This window comes from Pelobates fuscus, chromosome 12, assembly GCF_036172605.1.
Source record: "Pelobates fuscus isolate aPelFus1 chromosome 12, aPelFus1.pri, whole genome shotgun sequence".
Lineage (NCBI taxonomy): Eukaryota > Metazoa > Chordata > Amphibia > Anura > Pelobatidae > Pelobates > Pelobates fuscus.
In genome coordinates this window covers 39,515,674-39,539,449 of record NC_086328.1, presented here as the reverse complement: position 1 = coordinate 39,539,449, position 23,776 = coordinate 39,515,674, and the positions used below count along the sequence as shown (strand labels likewise).

Sequence of the window (23,776 nt, the reverse complement as noted above, 5' to 3'; positions counted from 1 at the left end):
ACAGACACACACAGTCGGCAGCGACGCTCCCCAAGAAGTAGCACGGATCTCTACTGGCGAAAGATACAGGTGCAGGGCCCCTCAACGATCCGCTGGAGAAAGAAGCTCACTGGGACATCAAGCCTACCCGCAAACACAGCCCACCAGCCCAACATCCAGGGCCGGCATCGGCTGAACAAATCAAACTAAACCAGGGACTGGCAGCTACCCTGAAAACCAGAAAGCAGACAGGACATTAACCTCCCACAACGACTAACAAATCCCTGCTGCCAGGCGACGGGCCTCGAGATCTGGCGTGGGTTTAGGGATTAGGGTGGACTGGTTGCATGTGTCCCACACCTGCTTCACACTCCACCAGGATGCCAGTTGCTCCTACCTACACGGCTATCATGCCTAATCCTGGACTGCCGAGGACTTTTTTTTTCCTACAGATAAGCATAGTTACCAGTGATCTCTTTTAGTAACTCTACTACTTGTGGTATTTGATGCATTTACGTTATCAGTTTAAACTACAATATTTGTTACTATGTTTATATCTAACGGCAGGCTCAAAACGATATTGTTCTTTAAATGTCAAGCCTGGTTTCTTCTGCTATAAGCAATCAAGAATTGTGCACCATTTCTACGACTGCCACACCAATGTCTTACTATGTCTGCTTCTGAATTGCTTAACTAGGTTGTCGTGGCAATGTAAGCCCAGATGATATTATACCTAGCTAGAACTACAGGTGAATATCAAGTACTCAGTCCCCTATGCTAGGTTAACATGACAACCCGAGCAATCCCCAACTTGTACCGCCTAAAGCAAAAGCTAGCATAAATCACACGAAAGTTTAACCTGGTTCACCTCAGTGGTATCCCCAATTATGCGAACGACTAGGACTGGCTCACCTGCCTCGCTAACCAGAGCTCCATGTTAAACATCTTGTCCCCTATTGTGGTTTTTTCAAATTTCGGATTTATACTGTAAACCGTGTTTATACAATATGTCTATGATAGCATTGCACCAGCAGAATTGAAAACTAAACATTAGTCAATCTCATTGTACTCTAGTTTATGCAGACTTGTCTGTCCCAGCATTCAGTATACTGCAATAGTGTACAGCTAAGCAACCTTAACTCTTCCACATGCCATACTTCATGGCAGTATATATTCATCAATGTTAAGCCTGTTATATTGTTTGTATTCAAAAATGTGCACGCACTCATGCCACTGCTCAATCTATATGAATATATATATGTACGCTGTTGTGGCGTTTAAAATGTCATGTACCTACCTGCACAACAAAAATAAAGAATTAAAAAAAAAAAAACACACTGAACATTTCACATCATATTAAAGATTTATAAATAGGCAAAATGATATTTACATTCTGTGACTTAATACCCTTTATTATGAATAATACCACATTGGTATTTGCAACCGGTGACTGAGATTACACATGGTTGCTTAGTCTGGTTTTTATAACTATTCCCATGGGCTTCACGTTTTCATCTAAAAGATAAGACCCAGAACTACAGAATATGTAACATAGAATGACCACTCTACCTACATATGGTGTCAGTGTGATTCTTGTTGATATAAACTATCTATGGAAATGGCGCTATGGACAGCCCTGTAACCTACCCCTTCAAAATTATGACGCATAGATAATGATATACAATAGAAAGCCTTCTATAAATCTCGAGAATTTATACAATTCTTAGTAATACATATTATCTTTGTTCTTCAAAACTCCTGCCTAGTCTAGGTGGATTATGTATTCTAGTTTAAATAAGTTTAACAATACTTGGTCAATACTTTTACAGTCCAAATTTAAGAATGCATACAGTAGTTATTTAATGTTATGCATGCGATTATATCACCTCTATTCCATATAAAATGTAACTTCTCTTTAATATTTATTCCCATTTCCAGGCACCACTGACAAAAGAAAATAGTGTTGGTGGAATGATGAAGGTCATTTCTTCCTTGAACGTAACACAAAGTGGCACATTTGTTGATTGGGAAGGAAATACTTTGCCATGGTAAACAGCTGGACATGCAGTCAGTGCATTAAATCAGTCTGTGTACAAAAATCTGAATTCTCTATGAATTACATGGTAATAAAATTTAGATTTGTTCAATGTTTGTCAGTTTGTCATTTATTGGATAAATTGTTGTTTAAAAGAAAAAAAATACTACTGTACGTGAGTGCTAAAGGACAAAAAAACAACTTTTTACTTACTGTAAATTCTTTTTTTCTTAATATGGTGGCAGTACGTATGGGTTGTGCTTCCTAATTGGGACAAGCATCTGCAAGATAGGTGATTAAGAAAAGACCCTCCCCTTTACCCGATAAAGGGCTTCCCCCCGCCAAAACCACCTCAGTCGTACAAGAATACACACCTAAGCCACACACTGTAAGCTACATTGTAATTTAGAGGGAGGGAGATTTGTACTGCCACCATATTAAGAAAAAAAATTTACAGTAAGTAAAAATTTCTGTTTTTTCTGACATATGGTGGCAGTACGTATGGGATATAGCAAGATTTGGGTAGGCCTTATGCCTAAACAGCTTAAAGTAGCTACACCGCAACACCATTTTAGAGGCTGAGCCTGAAAGTGCCTGACGTTTAAGGTGCTAAAAGCTGACCAAGAAGCAGCCATGCGGATTTCTTCGGGTTAAGCAAGAGCATTTCTCTGCCCATGAAGTGGCCATTGCCTTTGTGGAATGCGCTGTGAAAGATGCTGGCGAATAAAAACTTCTGAACCATAAGCCATTATAACTGACGAAATAACGAGTAATAGAATTAAGAGAGGCTTCATTCCCCTTAAAAACTTCCCTAGAAGTTGACAACAGGTGATCTGATCTTCTGAATTCGGCTGATATTGATGGGTACATCTGAAAGCCCTTTGAATATGCCATCTAGTACCAGCAGGGACGTGGCATAATTTTAGAAGGCTGAAAAAGCTGAAGGCTAAAAGATAACTCTGGAAGAATTAAAGTGTTGGGATGAAACCCAACTTTTACCCTGGTGGAATATAAGAAATTCCACGGAAGATAATATATCCTGAAGCTCGCTTACTCTCTTGGTAGAGAAATGGCCACTAAGAATGCTGGTTAAGCTTTAGCATATTAAAAGGAACCATCTCCAAAGTAAAAGGGGACCTGAAAGACTGAAGAAAGATCCCAGGAGCGAAGCAGAACTTCCCAACCAGTAAATACGAAGACTAATCCCTTCTCAGAAAGAACTTGGGGAATACCATTTGGTCTTAACGTGGAAACGCCCAACCTGTTGAAATCTCCTGCAGGAAGTGTAAGTTTGAACCACCCGGACACATGAACTAGAAGACAATGATGTTCCTTACAAAAATGTAGAGAGTCTACAGAAATCTTCATGTAAAAGTTAGAGGCAGACCGACTAGATGATTATACACAACAAGTGGACTCTGACTCCTGAAGACTCAGGAGATGAAGGATTCACCATGCAGTTGCTCTACCGTCAATAAGAACCTATTCAACACTTACAACAGGATATCCTCTCTTCCAAAAGTGTTTGAGATCGGAAGATTTCCAAACTTAAAAAAGTAATCTCCACCAAGCCTCTGTTAGATGCATTCTGTGGTGAAAATTACTCCTTCTATAGATTGAAAGTACAGACTTGTTGGAAAAAACTTGTTATCCACCAGTTTAACTGATGATCTGCTTTTTTCGAAGAGAGTCTAGGAGACACAAATCCAAGATTTTCACAATTTGACCCAGAGGGGATAATTTTCCACTGCAGCAGCCAAATCCAGATTTTGCCCAGTTGACCGCAGGAATTGAAAGTGTCAGACATCCCAGCAATCTTATTTCCTGTTCTTATAGAGGAATTTTCACTTTATTAGTAATTGGACCTTTCCTTTGAGTGCAGTAGATGCAGAGGTAACAGTTTAAGGTTAACACGAACCTCAAAAAAAAACCTGTTTCTTGGAGAAGAAGAAAATACATTATAGTCTCTGTTTCCAACCGTGTTGTTGTAGTGCTCTGCTAGCTACCTGAACATACTTAAAGGGCAACCGTCCCGATTAGCAATAAGTAGCCAAACTCCCAAGTAGGGAATGCCTCGTTCCCTAAAAAATGCTGTTATGGGAGTGTTTTGAAGAGCAATGAAATCTATTCAATCCACTTATGGTGTATTTTCAGAAAACTTCTTAAGTGGCCGCAATAGGGATATGAGGGAAGTCTGAACCTCAGGAGAGGAACCAATTCATTTAAATTCATAACCAGTTTAAAGGAATGATCCGAGATTGATAACCAGGAGACTCCTGAGGAACCCAACGAACTTCGTGGTTCACAGAACCATATCTCAAACTCCTTGAATCCAACAGGAACACTGTTTCTGTAAATAGAGAATCAGATGTTTGGACTTATGGATTGGGCAGATTTGAAAAGAGCAATCGGTGCCCTCTTTAACTAGATCAAGAAACCAGTGATTGCAAGTAGGTTCTACTTAAGCCAGGCAAGATACATTCAGATATGTACTGGTTCCCAAACGCAACCTGGGAATGTTAAGTGACTCCATTGAATGGTACTCCAGTCATCTACCTCAGAGGGATGAAGTGCTGAGTTAACCCTGCGAACCCAAAGGGTTGAACAAGGTCTAAACCCACTGAGCTATCCACACTTAGTATAAAAATGCAGGATTACGCCTCCAAGATTCTTGGCGTCCAAAATGCCTACCCATGTCGGACCTAGTTCTACTTGTCTTAAGGCACAGCTTTTTTCCTTTTTCGACATAGGTTATAAAAGATAAGATTTTCCTAATGGGAGTAAACAGGGGACCGAAAAGGACGCTGAACTGCCGGCCACGCTTAAGCCAGCAGGTTATAAGGGAAACCGCAGATCATCCCATGATCTTGGCCATCATTGTCAAATTTTATTAGTCAAATCCATATAAAGTATGTGACAATCACAATAAAACAGGTAACAGACGAGCGGCTTATCAGGAGACTAAAATAGCCTCCATTAACAATTGTAAACCAAGTTATACGTTTTCCTGCACCTGCCAGCAAAGACCCATACCGAAACCCAGCAGTCTGGAAAGATTGTCTGCAGGAGGTCTCAGCCTTCTTGACGATAGAAGTTTTTTAACCCCTTAAGGACACATGACATGTGTGACATGTCATGATTCCCTTTCATTCCAGAAGTTTGGTCCTTAAGGGGTTAAAGCAGCTACTTCTGCAGATTTTTATGGATTCCCAGTGTACCTGAGGGGGTAACATTTATCTATTTGATGATAAACCTATTAAACACCAGGCAAGAAAGGTTCGTTACACAGAGTGTTCCCATTTCTGCATATGAGAAAGACATGGGGTTTGAGGAACAGATAACCCTCATTAAAGTTTAGCGGACTTATCCTGCCACATGACCAATTTATTCTTAATGAACCTTCTCATATGATAAGCAAAAGCCTTGTACAGCAGAGGCATTACAAGGTGTACAAACAATCTGTTTTGCACATACAGTTCACTTTCTGCAAAACAATTCCATCCATAACTTGCAATTTTAATCAGAACAGATTTTCAAAGCAAAGATCAGCTAATCTTGCCTTAAAAACCTCTGAGCCGTGTGGTGGGGGGTGGGGTTGGTAACACAGGGAACCCTTCTGACAAGCTTCCTAGTGCCAGAGGGAACAGCACAGCGATCCGCACTTGGCGGTTTCCCGGAAGTGCGATAGCGCACACGGAACTTCGGTGGAACGCAACACCACCCAGGCGTGCGTTCCATCGATGTGCGCGATATCACGCGGCCCGCAGATATTTACCAAACGGAACATACTCGGCCCAAATTTAAACAGAAAGGGCTCCGGAACCTCCACAGACAGCCATGCCGCTCAGCCTACCACCTGAGCAGCTATTGGGCTTCCTCCCACAGACCACAACCTGTGTGCCTCACCTTCAACAGACGCTTGATCCGTCCAGTGCTGGGACAAGGAAGAACTGAGGAGAGTTTGCCAGGGGAAGCCCTTTATAGGGTAAAGGGAAGGGACTTTTCTTAATCACCTATCTTGGAGATGCTTGTCCCAATTAGGAAGCACAACCCATACGTACTACCACCAGATGTCAAAAATAGGAGTATGCCAATAACAATACAAACTATTACTGTCACTGGACAAGGACCTAATACACCAGGGGTACCCAAAAGATGTTTTAAAACTACAACTTCCTGGGATCTACCTTTGGACACCCTTGTAATACACCATACTGTGCAGATGGTGTTGAATACCAAAGCTCCTGGTAATCTCACTGCTTGCTACTTATTCTGTTTTGCCCACATGATGGCAGTACATGCGGTCCTAGTGTCAGTGTTAAGCTACAGATAAAAACTTTCAATGCCATCTGTCACCCGACCGCTAGTCTATTTAACCTAACGTGAACAATCAAATGTTTGATTGCTGCTGTAGTTTTGGTGTAGGAGTGATGTAGCGCCCACCCAAAGTAAGAAGTCAAACAGTTTGGTATCAGTTTCACAACTTACTTTGGGTCTGCCATGGACAGGACTAGATTTGCCATAGTGCCACAGCTTTGGGTTGGCATAGCCAATGGGGAGATCAAAGATCTCCCTCACAGGCCAGCTGTTTCTCCAGCCGTGGGGCCAAGCAAGCCGAAAGGTGATATTTCATGCAGGCCTGGAGCTCAAGTACAGAGGAGATTTTATTGTATCAGAGGTTTTCCGCAACAATGATTTAATACGCTCCCCCGGCGCAGTCGGGAGCGAGCCGTCTACACACACCGGGGTGCAGATAGCAACATCTTCCTGGAGGACCATTACGGATCTGGTTCCTGCATTTAGAGAGACGTGTTTATCATGACTAGAGTGTCAATGAAGGTGAATACGGTTTATGGTCTAGATTTCATAATGCAAAATACAATATACGGTAGTTTATATTTCATTTTGGTACTGAAAGGGTAAAGGCGGCAAATCTTTATTTTTCTATCTATATAACCTAGCTTGCATGCTTTCCGTTACCTTTATTGCTTGAAGGAGTTACATTGCGCTGTATACAAAATAGATGAAAATACAGGTCTTAATCAAACAATTTTATTTATAATAAAAAATACATTAACAGCAAAAATTTGAGATATTAGTAGAAAAATAAAAAACAAATCCTTTTTAAATCAAATAACTTTATATTATACAGGTTTGTTTAATTATGACTTGAAATATAAACCAGAACCAAGAAAAGTGCATAAAGTCATATGGGAAACTTTTTTTCGCACTGAAGGTAAAACTTTGAGGAGGAGTTTGCAAGTTTAACAATTTAAATCCAAGATGGTCAACATGAGTATTAATATATTTCTAGCCTTTCTTCTAATATGACCATATGTAGTGTAACAGAGTATACAAGTAATGTTACTCATTTATCTTATAAAATATTCCAGAGTGTACCTGTGGTGTATCCTAAATCATCCAATAAGAATCTTCCAGGTATATAGATGACTGATGTTTTATTCATCTAGTTTATTAGAAATTATCTTTTTGTAAATCCCAATTGTTTCTGAACTACAATTCACATTAATGCTCTAGCATGGTGTAAGGTGATTAGTATAGGAGTTTTAGTATTGCAGTAGTTTAGAGTTCTACTTTTGAGTACTCCGTTCTACACAATAGTTTAGAAACAAGATGTGCAAGCAAAAAGATGTGCTGTGTCAAGACATTGGGAATTAGAAAGTCATTAGTAAACAAATTCAGATTTAGCAGGTTATCAAGGTTGAAACAGTGTATTAACGCACACATTGTACGATCGTTATGAGTTCACATTGGTACTAAAGGTGGTCCAAGGCAGTAGCACAAATCACACCTTAATGCATCCAACTAGAGTATAGTTAAATATTTAGTAACATTTTTTTCTCATTTAAGACACCTTAGCAGTTGCAATTCTGGCAAATTAGTTTACAGATATCACAGAACAGAGTCCAGTGTTGGTTAAATGAAAGGTTTTACATATAAAATGAACTTATAATTATAAGATGCTGCGGTTATACAAGATCATATAAACTCTCATATTTACAAATTGAGTTGCTGAATGTATTCAGTTGCTTCCCCATTATGGGGAAATGGCCTACTACAGCACACTTTGCTTTCTTAATTCTTACTAAGAAAGAGTTTGACAAGTTAGAAGGAATGTAAAATATCCTTCCCCAACCTGATAAAGATGCATTTATTTTTCCCTAGGTGTTGGAACTCTGGGTGCTATGAGATACGAGCACCCATAATGCAGCCCCCTCAACAGCTGCACTTATAATACCAAAATTTTGTTTCAACATTGTCAAATTCAAATCCGACCAACCTTAGATTGTAATAAGACTTAGGTAGGTTAGTACAGAGCTCTCAGCTTATTATTGCCATCAAACGTTGGGCAGATTACACACTTTGTGACGTGCACATGTAAGTTCCCCGTTAGCAGTGAAGCTGCAGAGAGTGCAGGCTCTGGCTGTTTTAAAACAGTTTGACAGGAAACAAGGGGGGTGACCATATATTTATTACCGCTATGGTGCAAACAGGACAGTTTGCATGAGAAAGTAACCGTTTTGAAGTTGTAAAGGGCCTTTAGATTACCTTCAGGTAAAAACACTATTACACAGTTTGCAGTGACAGTGTGCTTTGACAGTACTCTCCTGCACCTTGTCTGAACGAATTTGACATCACACTTGATAATGTACATCATTTCAGCTAACAGCAAAACAATTAGGGTACCATTGAGGCTACCTGTAGAAAAGTCTGCACTCGTTTTCGACAAATAGGGCTCAGCAGAAGTAAATTAATAATTGAACTCACGAACAGAGTAGTAAGGGGTTATTATTGGTAAAACAAACAAACATTTTTGCTTGAACCAAGATCAACCCTATGCATACAGACTACAAGCACCACAACCACTTCAAATTGCTATATTGGGCATGGTGCTTTAAAGATAGATCCTTTTCCTCTCCCTAATTACTCCTTGAGACATGCTGGAGAAAACATTTGATTCATAAACAAGCCACTAACTGGTAAAAAAAGTTAAACATTTTCACTTTGTAGGGTACCATTTCTAAATGTATTGCCTTGAGGGACAGATGGGTATGGAAAGTGGGGTTTGATAAGCTCAAAAATACTGAAATCAATGTATGTGTATATTATATATATAAAAATACAAAAATAAAAATCTGCAAAGCACTGTTTTCCAGAACAAAATGGAACTCACTCATATTATTCCAGACTGGAACTACCGTACTTGTCTAAAATATTTAACCCCTTAAGGACCAAACTTCTGGAATAAAAGGGAATCGTGACATGTCACACATGTCATGTGTCCTTAAGGGGTTAAAAAAATATATATTAACATCCTTTCATGTTTAAAGGGACACTATAGTCACCCAGATCACTTCAGCTCAATGAAGTGGTCTGGGTGCCAGGTCCCTCAGGTTTTAACCCTTCACATGTAAACATAGTTTCAGAAAAACTGCTATGTTTACATTCGGGGTTAATCCAGCCTCTAGTGGGTGTCTTCTAAGCGCATCTGCGACACTGGAGGTGAATTTCGCCTCCATCGCGCAGAGCGTCCATAGGAAAGCATTGCGAAATGCTTTCATATGGACACTTTGAATGCGCGCACGGCACTTGCCGTGCATGTGCATTCGGCTCCAGTGACGTCGGACGGAGAGGAGAGGTCACCAGCGCTGAGGGAGCCCGGCGCTGGATTAAGGTAAACTGCTGAAGAGGTTTTAACCCCTTCAGCACCACAGGAGGGGGACCCTGAGGGTGGGGGCACCCTCAGGGCACTATAGTGTCAGGAAAACCGCTTTGTTTTCCTGACAATATAGTGATCCTTTAAGTGGTATTCTTAAAGTGTAATAGAATGCATAAAATAAAGTAATACTCCCTAGCTTTAAAAGGGACACTGTTGGCATTATAACCATTTAATCTTATTGCTTACTAAAATTGACATCAGCCCATCTTAGCTGTGAGTAGCTGAGAAGGTCAACTGACTACTTTTAGCCTATCACAGCCACCCATTGCTGCTTGGGCTAATCTCATAAACCCAAGTTGCACAGAGTGTCACAACTTCTGTCTTCATTAAGATGAAGTGGTTACAACACCTAGAGTGTCCCTTTAAAAACAAGTAACACTGGAATGTTTCTACCAATAATTCATTCTTTAGTGCATCCATCTACACAAGTTTCAATGAGAAGGTTTTAATCCAGTCATTGTGTTAATCAAATTGCAACAAAGTGCAGACATATATTTACCTAAAGTTTGATTTCTGGCATGTTAGTGGTATGTGTCCACATGCATGTTCATTCCACAATGGGAGAAGTTCAATCTCATAGCCACATGCCATGCCTTAGGTCTGGGTCCACACCCATTCTGCTGACCAGCCTAGCTGTAGACATGTATATTATGAAGCCACAGAAGCATATGCTTGGATCTACAATATTGCAGGTTTAACAGGGCATTTCCTAGAACAGGGGTAGGCAACCTTCGACACTCCAGATGTTGTGGACTACATTCCCTATAATGCTGGCAAAGCGTCATGTGAGGTGTAGTTCAAAAAAATCTGCAGTGCTGAAGGTAGCCTATGCCTGTCCTAGAACTGCACAATATATGGATAAAAAATAAATAAAGTCCTTGAAAATAAAGTTTGCTTAAATTCAACTGAAAAAGAGTAAGCTTTGACCTTCCACTGTTTTAATACATCGATCATCATTATCTTTGGTAAATTGCCAGATTTAAATTTTAAAGCAGCACTGTAACACCCCGGCCCCTGCAAAATGAATATTTCATAAAGCTAAAATCTTTAATGAAATATTCATATTGACTATTTACTTCACTGAAATTCCAAGCCAGTCAAAAGATATGGGACAAGTACTAGGAATGACTGCAGAGAATTGGTTCTGGCTATGAAGAATCCCATGGTTTCTCAGGACGCTCCATAGACCTCAATGTTGTACTCTCGCACATGCTTGAGTTCAGCAGTGACGTCAGCTCCTGGTGCTGCAGAACAGACTGGAAGAAAATATCAGTGCCTGTGAGGGACAGGAGAATAAGGTACAGCCACAGAAACCCCAGCATCGATATATCCATCGCGAGTCTTTGCAAATTATGCAAAGACCACAAATGTTGACAGTGCTGCTTTAAATATATAGTTGCAGTAGTATCACCAGGATCCATACATACCTGAGCAGTAAATTAGACATACCCAGTTGCCTCGTGTAAAAAAAAAAAAGAAGAAAAAACAGTGCAATGAGGGGATCACTCTCCAATGAGTGCATTTAAAGTCTATTTCAGGGGTACCCAAAAGGTAAATCCAAGATGTTAAAAACTACAACTTTCATGATGCTTTGTCATTCTAAAGGCATGCAAACCATCTGGTGAGTTGTAGTTCTACAACATCTTGGGATCTACCTTTTGGGCACCCCTGGCATATGTTATTCTACTAAGGAAAGTTAGACAGACTTAGAATATCTCTAGAAAGCTACTATTGAGAGTGTGCCATATTTAAGAACCACTATTCTCACCATAACAGCTTAATTGAAATGAAGTGCTTGGACATTCCGGGTATCAACTTACCCGACTGGGTTAAGCCATTAACTAGTGGGTTAAGCCATTAACTAGTAGATTAACCCCCAAGTCTTCAATTTGGTGCCTGATTGTTTTGCCCCTTCTCTTCCATTCCAGACCAAGGCTTCAATCAGGAAGCCACGGACCAAACACTGTCCAGTAGCTCTCCATTTACAAAACAAATTTAAAAAGATTTTTTTTTTTTTTACCTCCATTTTGTTAACGGGGAGCTACTGAGGGTGTCAGCTGACACCTCTTGATTGATGCGGTCGACTGCAATCGAAGCAATCAGGCGAGACCTCTTCACTGAGCATCGCTTACTGAAAGCACCATCTGGTATTGACACAACTCTGCAAATGCCGGCCCATATCTTCCTTTCTTTCCCTCATGTATTTTTCAGGTATTTGTAACTTAGGCGGTCTACAATGCATTTTATATATTACAATTTGAAGGAGGTTAGGGGCAAATATACTACAGCCTAAAGAGTGCCTATTAATATTTTTTCCTTTTCTAAACAACAATATTCAGAAAATTACATAAAGAAAATTAATGAAGTAGAAAACATGGTAAATTTCTCAGAAGTAAGGAGATACAGCTTTGCAATTTTTACAATAAACAGCAATTACCACTCCTCGACCGGTAAAAAACACATTTCTGGTGCACTTACATCTCCAGAAACAAACAAAAAATATTTTGCACATTGTAGCAGCATACAAAGATCGTAGATAAAAGAACATTTTAAAAGTGCCCCTTTTCCTTAGGAAAGCAAAATGGAGTTTCGTATTGTAATTGATACAATGTGTACTATTAACATTTTAATTCTTATTTTAAAAAATATATATAAAGTAAAAACATAGGGAGCTGAGAGGCAGTTTCTGTGCAGTAGCATTTTCAGCTTAAAACAATTTATCTTCAAGGCAAACAGCAGTAAAAAGCATTGACATTAATCCAGGTTAGGAGTCAAAACGGACAGTAAAACCAACTTTAAAACTGCATTAAGTATTTTTAACTTAAATTCACAGTAATCTGTTTTCCAAGGTGAAAAGGCTTGAATTCTAGATCCTGCAATCTATGTTAATTCGATCCATTATCAAAAAGACTGTAGGCGTTTTTCACCTGTTCCGAAGGTAGTCTTACATTCGTATATTCCAGAAGTGAATGACAAGGATGTTCCGTAGTAGATGATGGACAAGGCCCTTGTGTGTAGTACGCATGCTTGCATTTACTCTGGAATTTCACTTGTAGTGGTGTGCAAAGCCCCGTGGGGCTACAAAGTTGCTAAAATCCTTAAAAATGAAACAATGAGAACGCAGAAAGTCTGTCCCACACCTAGCACTAGAGCTTCAAAGGGAATCATTTCCTTGGCAGCCGCTCTATATACCCCTGCTATGGCAGCACCTGTTTGGAAAGATGAACAGTTTCATTATTACAGTCCGTGAATGCATCTTAAACTAAAGACCTGCAAATCTACTGAGACATAAAGGTCATAGTAGGCATAGCTGTAAGCATGCTCGATCTTCCCATGAGGCTTTAATTAACAGTCTTTCACTCACACAAAACATAAAATGATGGAATGGTTCATAAGCTCTGTTCATGCTTTTATATCAGTCACTAAAATCTCTTTTAGAAAGCTACTGAACTGAGCAACTGCGTGATAGCTGTCCAAATGGGTTTCTCTTCTAGCTGTGAAATCAAGGGTTAATGACTAAAGTCAGAATTCAAAAGAATTACAAATGTAAGACCTAAGCAGCAGGCTTGAAGCATGTTTACAGTTTGGTAATTATTACCTTAAATTTCAAATTCAAAAGTCTGTCTGTGACATCATCAGAAGTGGAGGTCTGAGCCAATTACAATGCATCCCCATTAGGTTTGGCTGAGACTGTCAAAGAGGTAGATCAGGGGCAGAGCCAGCACAAACTTAACACAGCCCTTGCCAATCAGCATCTCCTTATAGAGATGAATTGAATCAATGAATCTCTATGAGGAAAGTTCAGTGTCTCAAAGCAGAGGGAGGAAACACTAAATGGAAGTGCTGCCCAAGGACGCACCTCTAGCAGCCATCTGAGGAGTGGTAAGTGGAGGTATCCCTATGCTGTAATGTAAACACTGCATTTACAGCAACACTCCTGAAGGGAATGATTCTACTCAACAGAACAAATGCAATAAGCTTTAATTTTTCTGTGACTATATTGTCCCTTTAACCATTATCTCCTTTAAGAACCTGTACTGGATGTTTTTCTACTAATTTACAATTGTTTTGGCAGTGACCGTCTCTTAGCAGACATGTAATAGTAACGCTTACTTGTTAAAATCCCAGCAGTTATTGGCCCAATTATTCCCATAAGCAGGATTCCAACTGACATAAATCTTCCATATTTGTGATGTCGAAGGGTAAAGAGAGCTAGCAGCCCAGCAGGTATGTGGAAGAAAAGAGACGATACCAGTGCCCACAGGAATACACCATACCACATCTCTGTAACAAGAAAACAAATAAATAAATGAGTGCCTGGTGAGGGGAGGGTCCCATCAGATTTATAATTTAGTCTATACATCTCCTACCAAATTTGTTAAAATGTACGGATGACTTTATATCTCCTCTTATATGAACAATGTACCAATAGGTAACCCTCATCCAGGACCTCCTTGAGTTCAGCAGTGAATCAACATATAAACCAAATGTCCCATAATTAAAGCAATACTATAGCAAAAAAATAAAAAATACACCTTCAAACCTTGCAATAAAAACAAAAACCATGTTTAAGAATCAGCAACAGTATAGCTTTAAATAGAGTACATTTGATGTATATTTTGATTTAATAATTATTAAATAAATAAGTGTTTATGCACACCTGTATTTCACCTGATCAGCAAGCAAACAAATTCAACATGGAGACCTGGTGTAGCTTACTTTTCCTGGAATGCCATGGCTGCCCAATAATAAACTACGTGACACAGGTAACATAACACTGTCCCAGAAGCAAGTGTGGGTCATTCCTTCACAATTTTTTTTTTTTTAATAAGGTAGTGCCTGTAAAATTACATTAGTATTATTCTAATGAAAACCAAACACCAACATAGACAATCATTTTGGGAGTGTAATGTTAGAATTCCTGAGACCAATCTCCCTAGTAATTATTCTTTAAGACCACTATAGTGCCCCCACCCTCAGGGTCCCACTCCCGTGGCGCTGAAGGGAGAGGAAGGGGTAATCCCTTACCTTTTTTCCAGCGCCCGGCTCCCTTCGGCGCTGGGACTCTCCTCCCTCTTCTGACGTCACCAACTGAATGCGCATGCGCGGCAAGAGCCGTGAGCGCATTCACCCAGTCTCATAGGAAAGCACTCAATACTTTCCTATGGACGCCGGCGGATTTTGGCGCGGAAGCACCTCTAGCGGCTGTCAATGAGACAGCCACTAGAGGCTGGATAAACCCATGGGTAAACATAGCAGTTTCTCTGAAACTGCTATGTTTACAGCAAAAAGGGTTAAACCTAGATGGACCTGGCACCCAGGCCACTTCATTAAGCGTATGGCCTCCCAGAGTAATCTCTCCCTTACATACCTGTCCCTATGGAATAGTGCTTTGCTCTCTCCTCCAGCTCTGCTTCACTCCTACTTGATATTTCCTATCCTAATGTTTCTAATACCCCACCTCCTATAGACTGTAAGCTCATTTGAGCAGGGTCCTCTTCAACCTATTATTCCTGTCAGTTTTCTTGTAATTGTCTTATTTATTGTTACATCCCCCCCCTCTCAAAATATTGTAAAGCGCTACGGAATCTGTTGGCGCTATATAAATGGCAATAATAATAATAATAATAATAATAATTAAGCTGAAGTGGTCTGGGTGCCTATAGTGGTCCTTTAAAAATAGATCTAAGAAACACCAGTTTCATTATTACTGTCTAGACCAAAAGATCCTTGAGGACCATTTAATGATGGCAACAAGGTTACCAAAACACAAGTCATCGAATACAACTTTAGCATAATAAAGCAGCTTTAGTGTATCATGCCCATGCAGTTTGTGCAGCTCTAGTCACATCTCCTTGCACGTGACACAGCCTTCCTAAACACTTCCTGTAATGTGATATGTAATGTTTAAACTTCCTTTATTGTACATTCTGCAGGGGTAGGCAACCTTTGGAACTTCCGATGTTGTGTATTACATCGCCCATAATACTCTTACAGGCATAATGCTGGCAAAGCATCAGGGGAAAATGTAGTCCACAACATCTGGAGTGCCAAAGGTTGCCTATCCCTGCACTAGAGGAATTTCCACTGCACTGACTGAGAAACTGTCATGTAATGCAGGAGCCCCATACAAAAGCACTAATTCCAAGCTTTCCTACGGGGGAATTTGAATGCCCATGCAACATTCACTGAGCATGCACATTTAGTCCCAAAGTCTCCTTAACCCCTTAAGGACCCATGACATGTGTGACATCTCATGATTCCCTTTTATTCCAGAAGTTTGGTCCTTACCCCCTTACCGCAATAAAATATATGAAAAAACAAACTCTTAAAAGGATCACTATAGTGTCAGGAAAACAAACTCATTTTCCTGACACTATATAACCCTTAGGTCCCCCCCCACCCGCTGGGTTAAAACCCCTTCAGCTACTTACTTTAATTCAGCGCTGGGCTCCCTCGGCTCTGGTGACCTCTCCTCCCACTCAGACGCCAACTTCCGAGTGGAGCGGAATGCATGGCCAGAGCCGCACGCACATTAAAAACACCCATAGGAAAGCATTTCTCAATGCTTTCCTATGGACGTTCTGCACGCTGAACGCGATTTTCGTATTCAGCGTCGCAGAAGCGCCTCTAGTGGCTGTCAGGAAGACAGCCACTAGAGGCTGGATTAACCCTGCAATGCAAATATAGCAGTTTCTCTAAAACTGCTATGTTTACATCTGAAGGGTTAAAATCTGGGGGTACCTGGCACCCAGACCACTTTATTGAGGTGAAGTGGTCTGGGTGACTATAGTGGTCCTTTAACATGTGCATTGGATTGGCCATGCCTCCTCCCGGAGAGGTAATCTCTCCTATGATGCATCTCAAAAGCATCTAAGGGAACTGTAGTTCGACAACAACCACTGGTAACTGATTTGGGGGTCGCATTTTGTCCCCCCCTCCCCCCCCCCCCCCTCCTCATCCTAGAATGGCCCCAAATGTGAGCTGCCCCATATAGGATGTTTAGATCACATAACTATTCCAGGTGGGTCCCAGTAGACACCTTTTAAAGAGGGGACATATTACTGGGCAATAACACAGGGACTACACCTCCAGCACTCCACTTTTTGTGGCTACGTTTCCCACAATCCCCCAGTGATGTGTCTGGTATACTGGACTGTAATTCAGAGCAGTGAGAGTGTGTGAGTGAGCGTAGGGGAGGTTATCCTGGCCGGGTGTAATGGGTGCTGCTCCCTCTGAGCGGCTCTCCCGGTCTCTCACCCGGGAAGGAGCACAGGGTGGTTTTGCATACTGTCTCGTTTCCCACCCGCGGGACCAGCCGGAGGCTCAGGATCTGCTGCAGGAGCCCGGCCTCGCCTCCCAGCCCTCCTCCACCGCCGTCCATAGCTTCTCCATCCACCGCCCTGCAGGCCGCGGCGCCTCCTCGGGCTGTCCTAACTCTCCTCGGCAGGCCGTCAGGGCTGTCACACGGGGATCCTCATCAGAAAGCGCTCGGCGAGCGAACGCCAATCACAAGAGAGAACATGCCACGGGCGGGCGGGACTAGGGAACGCACCGCGCGACGATTGGTCGCTGCAGACATCTGTCAGCCCGCAGCCAATCACCGCACGTTTCCGGGATCTGGTGACTGATGTTTTGGTCACACGTAGTGCTAAGCAATAGACACTTAAAGGAACAGGGCTGTATGAACAATCTAGGCTGATTTTAGTTTTAGAACTAGAACCCTTCCCTCCCTTGTGGACAAGTTGTGCATGACTGGTTAGTCTAGCTGTAGCACTTCTCAATGAGCTGTACTACAGAGTGCTTGAGACCAGCACAGGGGTTAATAGAGCTGCAGATCCAAGCCCACCAAATAAAATTGGAAAAATTGAATAATAAAAAAAAAAACGAAAACATCCCAGGTAAAGACATCGAAGTACAAACATGTAATGGAGCACCTGTACCCAGAGTGTTACCAAGTTGTAGTTTCTCCAGGATCCCGTAGTGAATCAGTGATTAGTCGAGACTTAATGAGGGGTACAAGAACTGGTTTATTCAGCCAAAAGTAATCACATTGATACCCAGACCCCCAGCATGGGGTCTCTATTCAGAAACACTTAACCCCTTCAGGACGGAGTCAATAGTGCACGTTCTGATCAAAACAAAACGTAAACAAAAACTGGAATTTGCGCTATATGTCTGTTCAACCGTAATTCACCTCTTTCATATTAAATGCACCCACACTTATTATATATCATTTTGTTCAGGAGAAACAGGGCTTTCATTTCATATAAAATATTTATATATGAAACAATTTATTATGAATAAAATAAAAAAAACTGTAAGAAATTAGAATTTTTTTTTTTAATTTGTAGTTCCGCCTCACATTTTAGCTGTAAATGTCATAATACTGTTAGGTTTTACTGCAACAAAATGCACATATTTGTAATCAGCGATGTCTCACGAGTACAACAGTACCCCCCATTAACAGGTTTTATGGTGTTTTGGAAAGTTACAGGGTCAAATATAGAACGTTCCATTTTCAAATTGAAATTTGCCAGATTAGTAATGTTACCTTTGAGATGGTGTGGTAGCCCAGGAATGAGAATTACCCCCATAATGGCATACCATTTGAAAAAGTAGACAACCCAAGGTATTGAACGTGGGGTATGTTTAGTCTTTTTTAGTAGCCACTTAGTCACAAACACTGGCCAAAGTTAGCGTTCATATTTGTTTCTGTGTGAAAAAAGCAAAAAACTAATATTTGGCCAGTGTTTGTGACTAAGTGGCTACTAAAAATGACTGGACATACCCCATTTGCAATACCTTGGGTTGTCTACTTTTGCAAATGGTATGCCATCATGGGGGTAATTCTTATTCCTGGGCTACCATACGGTCTCAAAGGCAACATAACCAATCTGGCAAATTTCAATGTCAAAAAAATGAAATGCGAGCCTTATATGTGACTCTCTAACTTTCCAAAACACCATAAAACCTGTACATGGGGGGTACTGTTATTCTTGGGAGACTTCACTAAACACAAATATTAGTGTTTTAAAACAGTAAAACATATAACAACAATAATATAGTCCATAAAAGTGCCGTTTGCAAAAAACGTCACTTTTACTTAAAATATCATCGTTGTAATACAATTTACCAGTTTGAAACACTAATATTTGAGTTCAGCGAAGTCTCCCGAGTAAAACAGTACCCCCTATATACAGGTTTTATGGTGTCTTGGAGAGTTACAGGGTCAAATATAGTGCTTGCGAATTAAATTCTCTGCACTTTCTCCCTGTGTTGTCAGGCATGTCAATCAAATTTTAATTAATTAAATGACATAATTATGTTAAAAAATTACTTAAATATACACGTAGAATTTTAATATATATGCATTTATAGGTATTTAAATTCTACGTGTATACTAATGTAATCTTTCATGTAATTATATGTATTTATCTATCTATATAAATTTGCGGTTATTTGTATTTTATATATAGATAGATATATATAGAATGTCATTCTAAGTGTATTCTGTTTCCAATATATATATATTAATAACAAAATACAGTTAGAATGAAATTACATATGAATATATAATTTATTTTAAATTTTGTTTCAATATTTTATTTATTTATTTTATTATTTTATTTATTTATTATTGTAATTATACGTATATATATATAATATATATATGTAGATCTATTATATATATAATATATATATACATATTATATATGTAACGTCATTCTAAGTGTATTTTAATACTAATATATATACTAATATTAATATTAAAATACATTACGTATGACGTTACATATATATAATATGTATATATATTATATATATAATATATATACATATATTATATATATATAAATACTTGTATTTTATTTTAACATGTGTATTTAATTTTTTTTTTACACTACCTACCAGCAGGGGGACTCTCTGATATTTTAGACAGTCCCCCTGCTGGCAGATCCATAGCCAGCTATAGGGGGCCATGTGATCGCTCTTTGAGAGCGATCACATGGCCCCCGGGGGCCTCATTTGCCGGAGGGGGGCTGCCTGGGCTCTCAGGCAGACCCCCAGAAGAGGATCGCGGCGGAGGTAAGTATAGCTTACCTCCTGGGGGCTTCAGCCGTTACGGCGTTCTATGCCGCCGCAACGGCTTTAAAGCCCTTTAAAGCCGCGACGGCATAGAACGCCGTAACGGCGTTAAGGGGTTAAAGGACCACTATAGTGCCAGGAAAACATACTCCACTATAGTACCAGGAAAACAGTGCCCCCACCCTCAGGGTCCCCCTCCCGCCGGGCTCTAGGGTGAGGAAGGGGTTAAACTTACCTCTTTCTCCAGCAACGGGCTGGGAGCTCTCCTCCTCCTCTCCGCCTCCTCGGCTGAATGCGCATACGCGGCAAGAGCCGCGCACGCATTCAGCCAGTCTCATAGGAAAGCATTCACAATGCTTTCCTACGGACACTGGCGTCTTCTCACTGTGATTTTCACAGTGAGAAGCGCCTCTAGCGGCTGTCAATGAGACAGCCACTAGAGGCTGGATTAACCCTAATATAAACATAGCAGTTTTTCTGAAAGTGCTATGTTTATAGAAAAAAGGGTTAACCCCTTAACACCGCAGCCAAATGTACAAGTTGTGAACAGAACAAAACGTAAACAAAACCTGGCATTTGCGCTATATGTCTGTCCAACCGTAATTAACCTCTTTCATATGAAATGCACCCCCCCTTATTATATATCATTTTATTCAGGGGAAACAGGGCTTTCATTTAACATCAAATATTTAGGTATTAAACATAATTTAATATAAAAAATATATAAAAAAATGGGAGAAAAATTTTTTTTTTTAATTTTTTTTAGTTCTATGTGACATTTTAACTGTGGATGTCAAAAAACTGTTTGCTTTTACTGCAATACAATACACATATTTGTATTCAGCGATGTCTCACGTGTAAAACAGTACCCCCTATGTACAGGTTTTATGGTGTTTTGGGAAGTTACAGGGTCAAATATAGCGTGTTACATTTGAAATTGAAATTCGCCAGATTGGTTACGTTGCCTTTGAGACTGTATAGTAGCCCAGGAATTAAATTTACACCCATAATGGCATACCATTTGCAATAGTAGACAACCCAAGGTATTGCAAATGGGGTATGCCCAGTCTTTTTTAGTAGCCATTTGGTCACAAAAACTGGCCAAAGTTAGCGTTAGTATTTGTTTGTGTGTGAAAAATACAAAAAACGCTAATTTTGGCCAGTGTTTGTGACTAAGTGGCTACTAAAAAAGTCTGGACAAACCCCATTTGCAATACCTTGGGTTGTCTACTATTGCAAATGGTATGCCATCATAGGGGTAATTTTCATTCTTGGGCTACCATAGGGTCACAAAGGCAACGTAAGCAATCTGGCGAATTTTAATGTGAAAAAATGAAACACAAGCCTTATATTTGACGCTGTAACTTTTGAAAACACCATAAAACCTGTACATGTGGGGTACTATTGTACTCGGGAGACTTCGCTCAACACAAATATTTGTATTTCAAAACAGTAAAAAGTATTGCAGCAATAATATCGTCCGTGTAAGTGCTGTTTGTGCGTGAAAAATGCAGAAAACGTCACTTTTACTGGCGATATCATCGTTGTAATACATTTTACTGTTTTGAAACACTAATATTTGTGTTCAGCAAAGTCTCCCGAGTAAAACAGTACCCCCCATGTACAGGTTTTATGGTGTCTTGGAAAGTTATAGGGTTAAATATAGTGCTAGCAAATTAAATTCCCTATACTTTCGGCATGGGTTGTCAGGCAGGTCCCGCTAATTGTAATTAATTAGTGTAAGGAAACCAAGTTTAGACAAACCGCGTTCGGTAGTTTCCTCCCGAAAGGTCAGCGTCTAAGGTAGTGCGAGCTTGCTTCGATAGTTACAGGAACCGAAATCCATACGGAATAAAACAGCTGCATAAGATAATTCCCTTGTTACAGCATACGAATTCCAAATAACAGTCAGAGTCCAGGTTCAGGATACAAGTAGAACTAACGTTTATTCACACACATGGCTTTTTATGCAGGTCCCCATGCAAGGGGACATCCCACAGGGAGGAGTAACATTTATCCAATCCCGAACAGTAAAAATATAAAACACACCCAATACAAACAGGCAGTTCCCTCCCCTAGTCCTGGAGATAATCAGGTCTGATATAGTAACAACCTAATTATCTCCAGGCTGAAAAGTCACTATTTTCCCCAATTTCTGGAACACCCCTTTATACCTGGGGTATCCCCACAAATACTATATCCCCTGATAGCCCCGATCCGGGTGACCAACATATCCGAATTTCACCCGGATCGGTTCAGGGGTTCGCAAAAAGTATGGAAGTCCTTTGTGACCGGTTCACTGTGGGCGGACTGCCCAAAATAGTTCCAGAGGTTCGTGTGGTTTTGCCGGTCACTTCAGAAAAAGGGAAAAAATGCATAAAAGTACCGAATGAATTCCCCTGGCTCCTAGCAGCGATTGTTCCCCTCATTCGTGTGCATATTTGTACCGAATAGCGCTCTCCTAGCTAATCGGTATCACTAGTTCCAGCGTTCGTATGATTGAGACCGGTGTTTGGGAAGTCGAGTGTCCGATTTTAGTTCCAGACACTCGACGACCAAGTCCCGCTGCCTTTGTTTGGCGAAAAAAAGATGGCCGCGGTTTTCTCTGCCACGTGGCGTTCGGCAGTACGAACGCTGACCGCACACATAGAGGGTGAAAGTGATGCCGGCTTTGAAGTTAAGTGAGCCAGGGGTGGTCTCTGTTCGGCAGTCCCATCTGCCGAATGAAAAATACACAAAAAACAAGAACTATGCAACAAAATATCGAATAATATAGTCATTTCTTCACACTGCTCCCCTATAAGTCCATAGGTCGGCATACCCGCCTAGACCCTGTCGGGTTGGCTTGGGGATGTCCGAGAAAAGTAGCGGTTTAGGAGTCCAGTTCGGTCTGGCGTGACAGGCCATCCGCATTACCATTTTGTTTTCCGGGCCGGTACTGCATAGTGAAATTATAAGGTTGAAGGGCTAGGCTCCACCGTAATAGCCTGGGATTGTCTCCAGCTACCCGGTTAAGCCATACCAGGGGGTTGTGGTCCGTCATAAGGGTAAATGCCCGCCCATACAAATAGGGCTGTAGCTTCTTGAGTGCCCACACGAGGGCCAAACATTCTTTTTCTACGGTGGCATAGCTGACTTCTCGGGGTAACAGTTTACGGCTGAGGTATGCCACCGGGTGTTCCATGCCGTCTGTGCCCACTTGGCTTAGCACGGCTCCCAGTCCGAACATGGAGGCATCTGTGTGTACAAGAAATTGTTTAGTGTAGTCGGGTGCTGCCAACACAGGAGCCTCACTCAATGCCGCTTTAAGCTTCTGGAAAGCGTCCGTGCACTCTGAGGTCCAGGAAACCTGTTTGGGGAGGGCCTTTTTGGTAAGGTCGGTGAGGGGTTTGGCCAGGGCGCTGTACTCTGGGACAAACTTTCTATAATAACCGGCCGTCCCTAAGAAAGCTAGTACCTGGGTTTTGGTCCGAGGTTGGGGCCAGTTCGCTATGGCCTCTACCTTAGCTGGCTCTGGACGCTGTCTACCGGAGCCCACCCTGTGGCCGAGATACTGTACCTCGGCCAGACCTACGTGACATTTGTCGGGTTTTAACGTGAGCCCTGCGAGGTGGATTCGTTGGAGTACCCTGGACACATGGCCCAGATGGTCTCCCCATGTGCGGCTGTAGACGGCAATATCGTCTAGATACGCGCATGCGAAGTCCTGAAACCCCTCCAGGAGCCTATCGGCCATCCTCTGAAAGGTAGCCGGGGCATTCTTCATCCCAAAGGGCATAACCTTGAATTGGTATAGCCCGAAAGGGGTGACGAATGCCGACTTGGGGATGGCCGCAGGCTCCAAGGGGATCTGCCAATAACCTTTGCACAGGTCCAGGGTAGTCAAGTAGTTCCCCCCCGCCATACGGTCTAAGAGCTCATCTATTCTGGGC

The 23,776-nt window shown here is 41.1% G+C and overlaps 3 protein-coding genes across 4 annotated transcripts in view; 2 read left to right on the top strand and 1 right to left on the bottom strand.

The window, feature by feature from the left end:
* Positions 1-2,126, top strand: part of LOC134579260 (C-signal-like) — a 42,943-nt gene extending 40,817 nt beyond the window's left edge. The window contains exon 6 of the mRNA XM_063438481.1: positions 1,918-2,126. Coding sequence (XP_063294551.1) covers positions 1,918-2,031 — 114 coding nt within the window. The 3' untranslated portion in view covers positions 2,032-2,126. The remainder of the gene's footprint in view (positions 1-1,917) is intronic.
* Positions 1-23,776, top strand: part of LOC134578629 (inactive hydroxysteroid dehydrogenase-like protein 1) — a 1,053,979-nt gene that overhangs the window by 402,327 nt on the left and 627,876 nt on the right. The window lies entirely within an intron of this gene.
* Positions 11,942-17,271, bottom strand: TMEM170A (transmembrane protein 170A). Of its 2 annotated transcripts, none has more exons than XM_063438380.1 (3): positions 17,016-17,271; positions 13,869-14,039; positions 11,942-12,964 (listed from the first exon to the last, which is right to left on the bottom strand). In XM_063438380.1, exons 1-3 carry the CDS (start codon positions 17,137-17,139, stop codon positions 12,834-12,836), a joined length of 426 nt encoding a protein of 141 aa, XP_063294450.1. In that variant the 5' UTR covers positions 17,140-17,271; the 3' UTR covers positions 11,942-12,833. The 2 variants fall into 2 exon arrangements, with proteins under 2 accessions (XP_063294450.1, XP_063294451.1); XM_063438381.1 differs by having other exon boundaries at positions 17,062-17,131.